Raw genomic sequence first — 14800 nt, forward strand, 5'->3', positions numbered from 1 at the left:
ACACTACCCTGAGCAACTTGGGAGGAAAAGCGAGGCATGATTAAATGCAATTGTGAATGGTTTTAAGCTGTAAATTGTAAGTTGCTTAAAACTGATTCAAAGTTGTTTTTCAAATATTTTCAATGTGTGTTTTCATGTTGTGACCCGCCCTGAGGCCTGAAGGTGAACGGCAGGTCATTATTATTATTATTATTATTATTATTATTAATTAATAATAATAATAATTAATAATAATAATAATATGCCGGGAATAGAGAAAAATAACTTTATATCCCTCTATTACTTGGCTCATTTATCTTGTTTTCATGAAACCCTCTCAAAATGGCAGCCTGGCGACACGGCTGCCCTTCTCAAGAAGGCCGCCTCGCCAGTCCCTCTCTTCGTCTCACTGCGACCTTCCCATCATGGCGGCCCTCCCGCAATCCGCTTCCAACCAGGGGCACTTCCTTTCCCGCCCCATCCCCATCCCCTTTCCAAAATGGCGGCTGAGAGGAGCACCCCCCCCTCCTCCAGAGCGTGGCGTCGTCGAAGGAAGAGAGCGCAGGCTGGGTGAAAGGTCGAGGTGGCCACGCCTCCTTTGGGTCGGCTTCCGCCCGTGCGGGGAAACCCCGGAGCGGATATAGCGCCCTCTCTTTCCGGTCTGGCTCCTTTTCGGCCGTAGCTGCCTCCACGCGAACATGCCTGTGAGTCCTTTGCTGGGTCTGGGCGCCAGCGGAGCGGCGAGGCCTTGGTGCCCCGTCCCTCCCCGGCTCGGCCTTTCGGGCCCCGATAGGTTGGGGAAAGGGGGTCGCTCGTGGTCGTCGCCTTGGGCTTCCACCCCGCTCCAGGCGCCCCATCGCCCTCCCTTCCCTTCCCTCACACCTCCCTGGTCGGGGATGGGAGGCTCAAAATGGCGGCCTGGGGAGGGAGGGGAGATATTTACTTCTCTGACTCCTCCCCTCTCTCCGCTTTTTAAAAATGTTCTCCGTTAATAAGAGATTTATATGAATAGGAACTTGATTTTGAAGGGAAAGGAGGAGCAGAGCAGCCTGGGAGGCGGGTGCCAGCAAAACCACTTTTCCCAGCTGAGGGTCATCTGGTCTCGCTGCGTTATTTTGTTTAAAAGTGAGCCTATTTTAGTCGGTGTGTATGTATGCGTGCGTGTATGTATGTATGTATGTATATGTATGTATTTACGTATGTAGCATTTGTATCCTGCCTTATTCTGCAAGGAGCTCAAGGTGGCGTACATGATTCTCTCCCCCCCCCCATTTTTTTTTTAATGCCCCACAACAACCCTACGAGGTAGGTTAGGCTGAGAGGCATTGTGTGAGCTTCACGATTCAGGGATTTGAACTCAGGTCTCTCCCAGGTCCATACACCACAATAGCTTTCTACGTTGCAAAGTTTTCTCTTAATCCATGTCTATTTAGATAACATATTTATGGTTTTGGAGATTTCAAAAACAAAGCAAGTTTGTGGAGACTATACTTCCGTGAAATCTTGCAACAGTCCTGGTTGGTTAATAGGCAGGGGGCAGCGTCGTGCCCTCAGTTGCAGGGGTTCTCGGAGGCCACTTGATCATATTTGAACTGGGGGCTTGAGCAACAACAACTGCTAAACTAGCCCTCTAGAGGTGGTTGTCATCCATGCCAGCAAAGCACTGCTCATGGTTTGGGGTTATGGGAGTTCCAAAGATGGAGGGTCACTGGTTCCTCACCCACATAATAAACATAGTTGTTGTTTGTATGCTATAAGCGTTCACGGCACTTGAAAACTACCAGAGGATCTTAAAATACAGTATTTGGGCCTTTGGAGTTCTTTCCCCTTTAATTGACTTATGAGTGCATCCTGAAAAGTTTTCTCTTTCAGCAGACCTTTTAAACGGAGATCTTCCCCAGTCTGCATCTGTGCTGGAATTGTTCTTAAAGATGTTTTTCTCACTTGTGTTCAGCCCTGAACTACTTTGGAAGGGTGGGGTATAAAATGAATAAATTCACCAATAATAAAAGACTGTGCTTCATGGAAAAGGGGGGTTTTGAGGAAGGGGGTTGTGTTACTTTTTTTTAAGATCTGGTAGGCATGGACCCCCTCAACCAGGTTTTCCTAACCAAGTCGCTAGCTACTTAACATGTATATGTACACGAATACTTTGTTAGCGGTTTGGGAGTTAAATGTGTTGGGGGATTGAGAGGTTTGTTCTTCATTCTAAAGTCCTTGGTTTATGGGCATTCCCTGCAGCTCGCAAAGGATCTCTTGCATCCCTCCCCTGAGGAGGAGAAGAGGAAACATAAGAAGAAGCGCCTGGTCCAGAGTCCCAACTCTTACTTCATGGATGTGAAATGTCCAGGTAGGGAGGAGTAGTGTGCTAAAACGAGGCTGGTCGTGTTTTTTTGTCTGCAACTTGTATATACAGTGGTACCTCTGTTTTCGAACGTAATCCATTCCGGAAGTCCGTTTGAGTTCCGAAGTGTTCGAAAACTCAAAACGGAAGCTGAGTTTCCTGTTTGACTTCCGAGATGCGTTTCCAGGTTTTTGGCGTTTGACTTCTGAAACATTCAACTAAGGAGGCGTTCGAAAACCGAGGTACCACTGTACTTGTTTTGGGCAAGGGGCTGGATCATGTATGCTGTCAGTCACATAGTTCTACATTTTTTCTCACTCCATTGTAGTTCGCTGCTTTGCATTGCTGGGAGCTCATATGGGGAGGGGGGAAAACCTTCGCCATTTGCTCAGGCATGTGAACTGGCGGAAGGTGTCTGTGTAGGAAATGAGGCCTCTTGTCTTGGGGTTACAGAAGAAGAAATACCGTTACCTCGGAGATCGTTGCTCCTATGGTAAAATACCTGGCCTTGGAAAGGCTATACCCACGCGTGTGATTCGGCAGGCAAGTAAAGAAAGTCATGGCCTTCATGCTGGTGGCACTGAGATTGGGCTTTCCCCTTTCCCTCTTCAGGAACATCTGCCTTACATCGAGTCAGCTTATTGGTCCATCTAGCTTGGTGTTGTCAACACTGACTGGCAGCGGCTATCCAGGGTTGCAGGCAGGGGACATTCCCAGCCTTTCCTGGAGATGCCAGGATTTGAACCTGGCACATGCTGCACATGAAGCAGATGCTCTGTCCATTGAGCTACGGCCTTCCCAAATAGTTGGTAAAGACCTTACTTAAGCTAAGGCGTTTTGGTTATGTACAAATAGAAAAATTGGGATATGGAGCAAACAAATCACAGGTTTAACTGCATCTTGCAGTTTTAGCCCATATAAAGAATTTGAAGCAATACAGGTGATTGAAAAGAGATGGGGTGGTGTAGGTTTGTCTCCAAGGTGGAAACAGTATTCTAGCATTTATCCCATTTAGCACTTTTTTTTTTTTGGTTAAATTTCCCAATTTTCTAGGCATTATACATTTTTGAGAGGCTCCCTCTTCCATTTCTTTGAAGTGGATCCAAAGTGATGTTTTTTCTTTTCCCTCTCTCAGGTTGCTACAAAATCACCACTGTGTTCAGTCACGCTCAAACAGTGGTTCTGTGTGTCGGCTGTTCAACTGTGCTGTGCCAGCCCACTGGGGGAAAGGCAAGGTTGACAGAAGGTAAGCAGGGAGCTTAATTGGCTGTTTTTAAAGACCTGCTCTTAGAGCAGATCACTTCTGTCTTATCTCCTCTGTTCCTTTGCCATTTTCTATTGCGGCATTTAATCAGTGTGTGTTTAATTGCACCCCTTCCCTGTTATTATGTAACCTTTCCCCCCTCTCTTCTGTAGAGATGGATGGTTAAAGCTGCTTAGAGCAGGTGGAATCTGGAAATGGGTGGTTGGTTTTTTAACCTGCCCTAAGGCACTCTGCCGGTTTTCTTTTGCTTTTAAAATTCACAAGTTGGGTAACTATTATGTCAGGCTTTGTAACAAAACACACTGGGGTTCAGGTAACAAAAGGGAAGATCTGGAGCTATCACTTTCTGCAGCAACCACTTTGGGTGTGGGGACATGCCTCCAGTAATTAAGATTTTGGGTATTACGGATAGAATCTTAGGGGAGTGAAGGGTGGCTCTGTTTTTTGCTTTTAATCGTGTGACATAATTGGAGTAGCCTTCTTTAAGACTTTGTTTAAACGAGCCATGATGAATTTCAACTCTCCCGGATGCTGTGCTCAGGAGGTCGAGAAGTCACGTGTAATAAGAGCTGCTGTGTTTTCTTTTCTTTTCTTTTTGTTCACTGTGTGGCCTTCCACCCCACCCTGTTTGCAGGATGCTCCTTCAGGCGAAAGCAGCACTAAATTAAGCAGATGTTTGTCCAGGATGGGTGGGGCTATGTGCACAGTCGTCGGCTCCGGTGCGGAGGATCTCAAGAGCATGGACGGTGGGAGTCCCGACACAAGTGAGATGTGAGCTGCAACTGTGTGGCTCTTGAGGATTTCAGCTGTTGCTGCTGCCTCTGGAATAAGGAGAGCAAAAGATGGCTTTCGCACTGTCCTTGTAGCCTCACCCATCTGACTCAATAAATTTTGGATATAAAGACAGAATCTTGTTTTCTGTAGTGTGTGCGTGTGTTGGGGGCTGAGAGTTGGTTGCTGAGTCCAAATGAGCTCAGCCAGTGTAGCTGCCTGAGATTCTACAGGGTTAAAATAGAACAGATTCTACAGATTAATAGCTTTACCTTGTTGTAAAATGTGGAAATGGGCAGCACATAGCAGACATGCAACAAAGCAACTTCTGTGCATTTCACTGCCTGAAAGGGGCTTCTGTCCCAAGTGAAAAGGCCAAAGGGTCTTTAGAACAGATTGCCATGTTCTTTTCCAAGTTCTTCTAACCATGCCTGCCCTTCCTATTTAATGAAGACAGCAGCCACAAGTTTCCTCCAGTTTACTTTTTAACACATGGCTTATAGGTGCCTCCACTTCCAGCGATGGTCATCTTCGAACGCTCCAAAGCCAGGCCTGAGTCCTGTTCCTGACACTGGAATAGTGATTTTGCATGCTGGGTGGAGAGGAGAGGTACCCTGGAAATAAAGTGGGTGGGAAGAGAAAGAGCTGTTTGAAGCTACCTATAGATAATGCTCAGAAATGGTTTGCCAGTTGGAAGACTATCCAGCTGCTGTGTGTGGCTGATTGAATACCATGTTGTGAAATGCCATGTTGATCGCTGCAAGAGAACCCTATGGGTGGTTGCTCAGCGGGACCAAGAAACCCAAAGATGACAAATCAGAGGTCTGATAAGCCAGGCAATGCGAGGGCGGGCTCTGGAAATGTTTTGTCCAGAGTCCACATTCTGGTGACCTAACCACCCAGAGATAATTCCAAAGGTTGCCCCACCACACCCTAAACATACTTTCGAATAAACAACATTTGATATGAATGCAGGAAGTATTGGGGAAGCTTCTTTTCAACTCACCTGTCTGTACCATGCCTGATGTGGGAACGTACACAACGGGGACTGCCTGTACTCTGCTCAGGAAGGCATTGTAGGCTGTGGGGGTCAAAGCATCACCTCAAGGTTAGTTCCACCCTTGCCCTTTTCTGAACCACTGGCAGCAACACCCTTCACATAATTTAGCTGACTCCGCTTATGGTTTGTGGGCTATTCCACTTGAAGCATGGGAGTTCAAGTGAAGAAATGCATATAAAGACGGTCACTAGCACAGAGTCCTAGAATCAGTGTTGCAAGGCACTCCGAGGCTCGTCCAGTCCAATCCCCGGCCATGCAGGAAACTTAACTACAAGTATTCGTGACCGATGGCCATCCAGCCTCTGCTTAAAAACCTCCAAGGAAAAGAGAGCCCACAACCACCTTAGCATGTCTTTGCTTTCCCTTGTGCGTGTATCTATGCAATCCTTCCCATCCAGCTGTGAGGCAGGCCAGTATTCCTGCAAGGGCAGGGGGCGGGGGAGAGAAGGGTTGGGGCTGAAGGGCACAGCATGTGGGCTTGCTGGTTCCCCACTTGCTCTTTCAGAAAGGCCTGGTTCCTCCAGGGTATATTGTGCCTGCCTTTGCAAATCCACTTACTGAGAAAGATGACCATGGTGGATGCTAAAACAGCGAAGATGGTGAAGAGGAGGACCTGGTAGGAGCCCACAAGCTGCTTGACAAGGCCTGCTTCAGCACACTGATCTAGGAGGAGAGACAAGACCTGTCTGCTCTGGGCTGGTGCAGGATATTATCCCCTGTGACCGTCCAGATGGAGGCACAGGCCTCTGTTCTTGGCTTGACTGCTATGGTCCTTACCAAACAGATGCCTGTCTGGCAGTGCCCGCATTAACACGGCAGCCCTCTGGCCTGTAAGGGTGCAGGAGAGGTTGACGAAGACGGGTGCTGCCATCTGCTGGAGGGATGTGAGGTTGACCACGCTGACTGGGAAGACGACAAGCCCGGGCATGTCCACCAGATGGAAGGGGCGTCCCACCTGGATCACCGGGGAGCTGGGCTGGGCCTTGGCAGGAAGGACGGAGGGAAAGTTGAGTCGTTAGGAAAATAACAGCTGCAATCCAAAGGGGTCTGCTGCTGTGTCGCAGCAACAACAGTGGCTTGTGGCACCTTAAGAGACAGACCAGGATCTATGCAGGATTAGCTTTTGTGGACTAGATCTGCCTTAAGCAGCCACAAGGACCTTTGTTCTCACTTGGCAAGGTGTGTCTGCATATCTTGCATTCTCCCTCAGTGGAGCAGGTTATTACAATTCTGCTTGTCTACTGAAAAATCAAAGCTGGGATGGATCTGCTTGTCTCTAAGGTGCCCTGAGAAGACTTTAATTGCAAGCTCTACACAATTGCCGCCACTGAGCAACAGGTTTGTTTCCTTAATAGTCCAGGAATGACCAGCCTCCTGTTGTTTCAAATAAGGTGTACATGCTCCCAAACCAATGGCTTGTATCCAGTGTCAGCCCTACTCAGAGTAGAGCCATAGAAACTGATCAGTGTGACTAACTTAAGCCCATTCATTTAAATAATGTTTGCTCCGGGTAGAACTTAGCTGGATACCAGCCCATATATCACTGCTACAGGTTGAATCCACCTTCCCAATTTCTATCCTGCCGCTTCCTCCCCAAGGAGCGCATGGCGGCAAACAAAATTAAATATAAAACACCCTTTAAACAGAATTAAGAACATCTAGAAATGTTTTGAAAGGGTCACATAAACTCCCAGCTATTGATTTCAAGATTGCCGGGAAAAGTGTATTTCAGCCACCAGATGCCTAGGTAAACAGGAGTGTTTTGAACGTTAAAAAGTGAGGTAGATTGACATGTCTCACCAGGGAGGGCATTGTGTAAAGGGGGAGCCACCAGTAAGAAGGCCCTGTAATGGGTCAGGGCTAACTGGGCAATTTCCTGTTGGCTCGTAGGGCCTGAGATGATTGAAATGATGCATGCAACTCCTTGCTCTTCACAACGTCACACGTAGACCAGGCGTGGGGAACCTTATTATCCCGAAATGGACCCCATATTCAAAGGCTGGTTGTAACATGGACCAATGCTATAAGCATCCCTTATACACCCAGGAGATGGCTGCAGTCTATGGGAGAGCCTCTCCTGCACGTCTCAGAGATCTCAGAAGCCAATGCTGCAGTCATCTGGAGCAGGGCTTTTATGTGGCTGCCGCATCCTGAGCCTTTGACTTGCCTCTGTTTCTTCAGTCACTCGCCTTGCCCCCAGCACCACGATTTCCCTGCTCAGCTCTGTGCTGCTGAAGACCACTTCGGACTGGTTCATGTAAAAGGCAGGCAGAAAGGGCACCGAGAGCCTCTGTGTCCCCTCTGAGCTCTGATCGCTGAGAAGGGAGGCCGTCACGTGCACCGAGCCCCCAGCAGTGCTCAGGGCCAGCAGGTCGGCTTCCGGCTGGTCTTTCACGGTGATGATGCAGGCGTAGAGACCTTGAGTTTGGGAAGAGGGAAACCAGATAGGGAGCTGCCCTGTACTGACTCAGGATGCTGGTCCACCTCGCTCAGCATTGTCTACACCAGGCATGGGGAACCTTGGTCTGAACTACGATTCCCATCAGCCCCTGCAAGATTGACTCAGTGGCCAGGGGTGATGGGAGTTGTAGTTCAGCAACATTTGGAGCACTACAGGTCCCTCTCCCCCCACTAGTCTACACTGAATAGCCGCAGTTCTCCAGGGTTTCAGATGGGGAACACTCACAGCCCTTCTTGGAGAAGCTGGGGACTGAATTTGGGACTTTCTGCAAATGTTCTGGGCTGTGGCCCTTCCTTCTAAGGTTCCAGTCCTCAATGTTCTAAATACAGGGCTAATTTAAGTAGGAAATCAGTAAGCTGTCATACTGAGTCAGGCTACTTCAGACAGGGGTTCTTTCCCAGTCCTACCTAGAGGTGCCATTAAGGATTGAATCTATGACCTTCTACATGCCAAGCACATGCAGAGCACTGAGCTATAGCATGCCTGAGAATGTTTTTAACTTATGATAAATTCCTATGGGCAAAACAGAGTTAGAGGCGATGGTAGTGAGCTAGGATTGGGAAGTCCCTGGTGCAAATCTGGGGCATAAATTCTCACTACAGGTCCCTGGGCACGGTATCTTTCGCTCTATAAGACACACCTGACCATAAGACGCACCTAGTTTTTAGAGGAGGAAAACAAGAAAAGCCAGCAAGAGCCGCAGACACGCTCGCCCGGCGCGGCTCTTTAAAGATAGAGTGGCTCTTGCTGGTTTTTCTGGGAGGTGAGAGAAGGGACTGACAGGCTGCCCTCCGTCCCTTCTCCCACCCCCCTGAAAAGCCAGAGCAAGCTGCGCAGCCAGCAGAGCAAGAGCTATAGCTGCGCAGCGGCTCTTGCTCTGCTGGCTTCCCAGTGAAGCAGAATGAGGGACAGAAGGGGCTCCGTAAGGGCTCCCTTCCGTCCTTCATCCTGCTTCACTGGGAAGACAGCGCAACAAGAGGCGCTGCACAGCTCTCCCTGTTGCTGTGCTGGCCGCGCAGCCTGCATTCGCTCCATAAGATGCACACACATTTCCCCTTACTTTTTAGGAGGAAAAAAGTGCGTCTTATGGAGCGAAAAATACGGTAAGTAACTCTCAGTCTCCCATGACATCTGAAATATGGGGGGGAATAATACTGATTGACTTTAGAGTGGGGTAGGGAATCTTTGGTCAACCAGATGCTGCAGGACTCCAGCTGCCATCATCATAACCCCTGATCACTGGCCACGCCTGCTGGGGATGATGGGAGCATCTCGAAGGCTGCAGCTTCCTCACCTCGCTGTTAGAGCTTATGGGACAGGGGTGGATGTGTGCAAGGCTGTTAAAGCTGAAAAGGTTTTAAATGGCGAGATAAAAACATTGACCGGGTTACTGTCGGAGGAGATGCCGTGCCTGTGACGCTTCCTCCGCTACCTTTATCAGTATAGAACGCAGACTGGGCATGAAAGATCCTCTGCGCTGGGATGTCTGGGAAAATCATGCTGAACTCCACATGACAGGTCAGGTGAGATTCTGGGGAAAGCAGGTCTGTGATGGCACGAAGCTGGATGGAACTGCAAGGACCTGAAGGGATAAAAGGAGACAAGGGTGTGATGGTGGAATAAAGCAGCGGTTCTCAACCTGTGGGTCCCCAGATGTTGTTAGACTACAACTCCCATCATCCCTGAGCTCTGGCCCTGCTAGCTAGGGATGATGTGAGTTGAAGTTCAGCAACATCTGGGGACCCACAGGTTGAGAAAGGCTGGAATAAAGGGACATGATGCTTTGCGGATTGTCTTCAGGCTGCTGCTGTTGGCCAGGAAACAGAAGCTAGAACCATGCACAGTTTGGCATGAAACCAGACATGGGGAGGATGAGCCCAACTGAAGGAAGCAAAAACGTAAAAATTGGAAAGGGGAGATCTGCTCTTTCTTTTATTGCCTAAGCGGTACAGGCAAAGGAGGACAAGCCATACCTTTGCTACGTTCTGAAGTGGGAGGGGGATCCCCAAGAGAGGAAGAGGCGTACAAAATTGTAATTAGCTAGAAATGCTTTTCTCCCTCATCATACTAGAATTCGGGGGCCGTCCAATGAAGCTGAATGCTGGAAGATCAGGAAAGGCAAAAGCAAGATCCTTTCCACACAGCACACAGTTAAGACTACGGGAGTTGCTTCCACAAGGAGAAACGGCTGGACAGCTTCAACACAGGATGAGACAACGCCATGGGGGTTCATGGTACCAACCGCTGCTGGCCACAATGGTTGTGTGTCCCCCTCTGCTGTTGGAGGAATTTGCTTATCCTGTAACAGGACATTCCTCTGAGCACCCAGCAAGGTAAAGGTAAAGGTAAAGGTAAAGGTACCCCTGCCCGTACGGGCCAGTCTTGACAGACTCTGGGGTTGTGCGCCCATCTCACTTAAGAGGCCAGGGGCCAGCGCTGCCCGGAGACACTTCCGGGTCACGTGGCCAGCGTGACATCACTGCTCTGGCGAGCCAGAGCCGCACACGGAAACGCCGTTTACCTTCCCGCTGGTAAGCGGTCCCTATTTATCTACTTGCACCCGGAGGTGCTTTCGAACTGCTAGGTTGGCAGGCGCTGGGACCGAGCAGCGGGAGCGCACCCCGCCGCAGGGATTCGAACCGCCGACCTTTCGATCGGCAAGTCCTAGACGCTGAGGCTTTAACCCACAGCGCCACCTGCGTCCCAGCAAACCTCCCCTTAAAAAGGGAAGAAACCGGCACTTTCAAAAGCGAGAATGAGTGGTGGCTGAGGGGACACGCGGCTTCTCCTCGCAACGTCACCTCTAATCCAGCCAGGGTGGACAGATTTATTTTTCTACTTAGACTGGGCATTTGCCCTTCCCAGCGTGCGCCCCATTAACAGTGGGTGGGGGCGAAGTGGCTACGCCTTCCGCCCTACCTCGGAGGGTTGTTTTAGTGCCGCTTGTGCTGACGAAAACCCGGAACTCGGAGGAGTTTGGAGTGTTGGTCAGGTACTGTTTGGGACCCAGGTGAAGGCTGAGTCTGGAGGAGCCCCCGATGACAACCTGGAAAGAGCAAAATGGTGACTGCAGGAGGGTTTCCGAAGCGGCTGTTTGCTAGCGGGAATTCACTGCCCAAGCAAGGTGGGGTGGCTTGGGCCTAACTTTGATTTTTAAAAAGCAGCAGTTGGGCAGTGCATGTTGTCAAATCAACTTGAGTGGCAAATCAATGGCTTCTCAGTTTTTAAGTCCACGCTCCGAAAAGGTCTTTTATTCCCTGAAATGACTCTGTTCCCTCTTCCCACGCTTACTCTCCTGGCTAGAAATAACTCCCATGATGCCTGCGTGATGGCGCTGCCTTGTTTTTCTGGTTCTTACCTCTCGGTAAGTTTTCACTATCCCTGGGATATCGTGGAAGACGGTGGCCTTCCCAGCGTGCTTTGCGAAGGCCGCTCCGCTCAGCGTGTCCATCTCAAGGAGGTCCCTTGGAGTGATTTGCCATGTCCCGGGTTCCCCTAAAGAAAGGAAAGAAAATGCTGTTGCATCTGCGTTCAAGGATTCTGTGAGAAGAATAAGGTATGTTGGCCCAGTTGGTCAGGGCTCCAAGCTAATGCTTTATTTTTATTTGTTAAAATAATTTTATATTAATTTTTGAACGTATTAATTATCATAGATACCACAAAACTTCACGCTTTATACAATCCTTTTGGACTTCCATCAGCACCTCTGATGATCCACCATTTTTATCACTTCTTCTGCATTTAATAAATTCATATTGCCTTTAATTATCTTAACTAACAATCCTCCTCTTTATCCAATTTTGCAATAATTCAAATTATTCACCTCACAAAACTTCTTGCAAACCTACAAACCTGCTTCATTTTTTTATTCATTCATCCCAGAAAGAAATAAAAACACGAGGCAGAATATGAAGCAGCGAGCGGAGGCAGTGGAAGATGGACACGAGAAAGGTCAAATTAAATAACTTTTACTCTCTCAAGGAAAACACTTCTTTGTATGACTGGGGCATACAAACTAAAAGCCATAACACCAAAGGAAAAAAGAACTGGGAGGGAAGAGGAAAAGAAACTCGGACACTGTTTCTCAGGGAACAGTTCTGCGCTGAGCACTCTATTTAATTTACTCTGGGATGGCCGAGTCTTCATTTTGTTTCAAAAGCAAATGGTGTTAATGGCCTGGAGGAATTGTGGATTTGGAAGGGACCACAAGCGTCTAGTCTAAACCCTGCAATGCAGGGATCTTTCTCTCAGCGTGGGGCTTGAACCCGTGTCCCTGAGATTAAGAGTCTCATGCTCTACTGACTAAAATGCAAGTAGGCAGTCCTCTAATATTTTACACAGCGGATAAAAGCGAAGACAGCTGCCATCAAATGAGCTACAATCGCTTTAATTTCCCAATCCATGGGATGTAAAAAATGTGTTCTATTATAGGAAAGATGGATGAAACCACCATGCGTTAATTGATAGGGCAATGTTTCTCACCACCACCAAATACAGTGCTAAAAGGAAGATGCAAACTGACAAGTTACTCTGTGCCGGAAGCTAGGATCCCTGGATCACTTGCTACTGACAAGGAGCCCTGATAGGGCTTCCTCATGTCGGATCCCGTCACACATGGCTTTCCATGGTTGAAGCCACCACTGGAAGGACTGTCTTGACACTGTACAGTGGTACCTTGGGTTACAGACGCTTCAGGTTACAGGCTCCACTAATCTAGAAATAGTACCTCGGGTTAAGAACTTTGCTTCAGGATGAGAACAGAAATCGCATGGCGGTGGCGTGGCGGCAGCGGGAGGCCCCATTAGCTAAAGTGGTGTTTCAGGTTAAGAACAGTTTCAGGTTAAGAACGGACCTCCGGAACGAATTAAGTTCTTAACCCGAGGTACCACTATATCTCGATAAGTACTGGGTTGACAGAGATGGGTGCAGGCAGATTTCTCCTTCTCCTTCAGATTGTGGACAAACTCACGGGACTGAAGGGTGCTTTATATTTAAGCCATTTTACGCATAACGTCGCAAAGAATGCAGCTTGTGTTTCTTCATTGAAAGCCCCTTCCAAAGTTTGCACAGGGCCATTTTGAGGGTCACCGAGGAGGGAGAGAGAGAGAGAGAGGCAGAGGGAGAGTCCAGGGTGGGTAGGTGTTTTTATAGGAGGGGACAAGGGATGCTTGGCATTCCAGCAGATGCTCCCTGGGTTACTCTTTTGTCCTGAAGACGTGACCGAGGCTTAATTTGCGGTGCTTTGCTGAAGGCACAGCAGCCATAAAACAGCAGCCGATGAACCAGAGGCTGCCTCCATTATGTATCAAGGCCTTTTAAGAGTAGCAGTGAGAAAAGGACCCCCCCCCCCCCCCAAGCCTGGCTGCCCTGGCCCCATTGCAAAGCATAGATGGGAAAGCAGTAAAGGACTGTGGTGGGAATCAGCAATGGGAGAGCAGGACTGGGGGTGATGAGATGAGGCTTCTTTTGAGACGCAGTCAAGGGGACCCCTGATAGGTTCCAGGCAGCGGTGGGCTTATCCATCTATTTCAGTTTCAGTCTTGAAGTTCAGTTCCCCACAACTGGGGGGAAAAGTCCTCATGCAAATCCACTATCATTTTAGTGCTACTTTCTCCTACTGATACACATTTTGTATGCAATTTTGCTTAAGGTACTCTTTTCTTTTGCAAAGCAACTTTCCCTGAAACAATACAATTTAATAATAATAATAATAATAATAATAATAATAATAATAATAATAATTTATTTATATCCTACCCATCTTTATATTTGGGTGGCTTCCAACCAAATATTAAAAACAATACAGCATCAGACATTAAAAACTTCCCTAAACAGGGCCGCCTTCAGTTGTCTTTTAAAAGTAAAATAGTTGCTTATTGCCTTGATATCTGGTGGGAGGGCGTTCCACAGGGCGGGTGCCACTGCCGAGAAGGCCCTCTGCCTGGTTCCCTGCAACTTTGCTTCTCGCAGGGAGGGAACCGCCAGAAGGCCCTCGGTGCTGGACCTCAGTGTCCGGGCTGGATGATGGGGGTGGAGATGCTCCTTTTGTTATTTTCACTAATATGCACATGCTTCACGCTACTATTTCCATTTTTTGGACACCTCGCCACAATGCAAGGTTTGGAAAAGCCAGATCCTGAAGGTCGGCTTTCTTTTCAGATCCCTGCGTTGTTTTAGAAAGGCTAGTGGACAAGCTGTGGTTTGTTAAGGTGGAGCTACAATCCCTGCACCCTAAAGAAAATACAGTGTCCCAGATTCTCCAGGACTGTTAAAGCGAGAGAAGAGTTCTGTGGGTGCAATTACAATGGAGGTCCACGCACGAGGATGGGGTCAGAAGCAGTTCCAGGTCAAAGGGCAGACCTTTCAGCTAAGCGGAGCTCTGGCAGTTGGGAGAAGGCTGGTCCATTTGACTGAGTGATGGGTTGTTATTTCTAAGCCGCTTTTCATTCAGATGAATCGCAATGTGGCTTACAAACAATAAATAACAATAACCACATAACACCACAAAGACTGCATGAATCATGTAAAATAATTAACAAACCATCAATGAAACGATCTATAAAAACCTATGAACTAAACAGCAACTAAAAATTCACCATTTCGGCAAAAGGCATATTATATGGTTAACAAATTCATCAAATTCCTGCTGAATTTCAGTTCCTTTTTCTTAAGAATGCAAGAAGAACCCTTCTGGATCAGGCCAGTGGCCCATCTAGTCTAAGGTTACCAGATTTTTTTTCAATGAATCCGGGGACACTTTTCAACTTCAATGGATTTTGTATGGGGACTGATGTGTAAATCTGGGGACTGTCCCCGGGAAACGGGGACGTCTGGTAACCTTAATCTAGTCCAGCACCCGGCTCTCTCAGTGGCCAGTTGGATGATCCAAAAGGAACCCCGCAAGCAGGACCTGAACACAAG

General features: G+C 48.2%; 2 protein-coding genes across 4 annotated transcripts in view; one reads left to right on the plus strand and one right to left on the minus strand.

Annotated features, from left to right (window-relative positions):
• The first annotated feature begins 532 nt into the window (after positions 1 to 532).
• On the plus strand, positions 533 to 4496 carry RPS27 (ribosomal protein S27). Its single transcript, XM_079958588.1, has 4 exons — positions 533 to 683; positions 2221 to 2329; positions 3459 to 3569; positions 4222 to 4496. Exons 1-4 carry the CDS (start codon positions 678 to 680, stop codon positions 4248 to 4250), a joined length of 255 nt encoding a protein of 84 aa, XP_079814714.1. The 5' UTR covers positions 533 to 677; the 3' UTR covers positions 4251 to 4496.
• Positions 4497 to 4821: 325 nt separating this feature from the next.
• The window catches only part of NUP210L (nucleoporin 210 like), a 52272-nt gene continuing 42293 nt past the window's right edge, over positions 4822 to 14800 (minus strand). For 2 of the 3 annotated variants that reach the window (XM_079957883.1, XM_079957884.1), the window contains exons 33-40: positions 11238 to 11374; positions 10799 to 10925; positions 9312 to 9461; positions 7586 to 7836; positions 6196 to 6400; positions 5977 to 6081; positions 5365 to 5439; positions 4822 to 4972 (exon numbers count right to left, since the gene is read on the minus strand). In XM_079957883.1, coding sequence (XP_079814009.1) covers positions 4884 to 4972; positions 5365 to 5439; positions 5977 to 6081; positions 6196 to 6400; positions 7586 to 7836; positions 9312 to 9461; positions 10799 to 10925; positions 11238 to 11374 — 1139 coding nt within the window. In that variant the 3' untranslated portion in view covers positions 4822 to 4883. Of the gene's footprint in view, positions 4973 to 5364; positions 5440 to 5976; positions 6082 to 6195; positions 6401 to 7585; positions 7837 to 8104; positions 8211 to 9311; positions 9462 to 10798; positions 10926 to 11237; positions 11375 to 14800 lie in introns of those variants that run through there. The other variant, XR_013834029.1, reaches the window with a different exon arrangement.

The sequence above is a fragment of the Podarcis cretensis genome, assembly GCF_951804945.1.
Source record: "Podarcis cretensis genome assembly, chromosome: 16".
Taxonomy (NCBI): domain Eukaryota; kingdom Metazoa; phylum Chordata; class Lepidosauria; order Squamata; family Lacertidae; genus Podarcis; species Podarcis cretensis.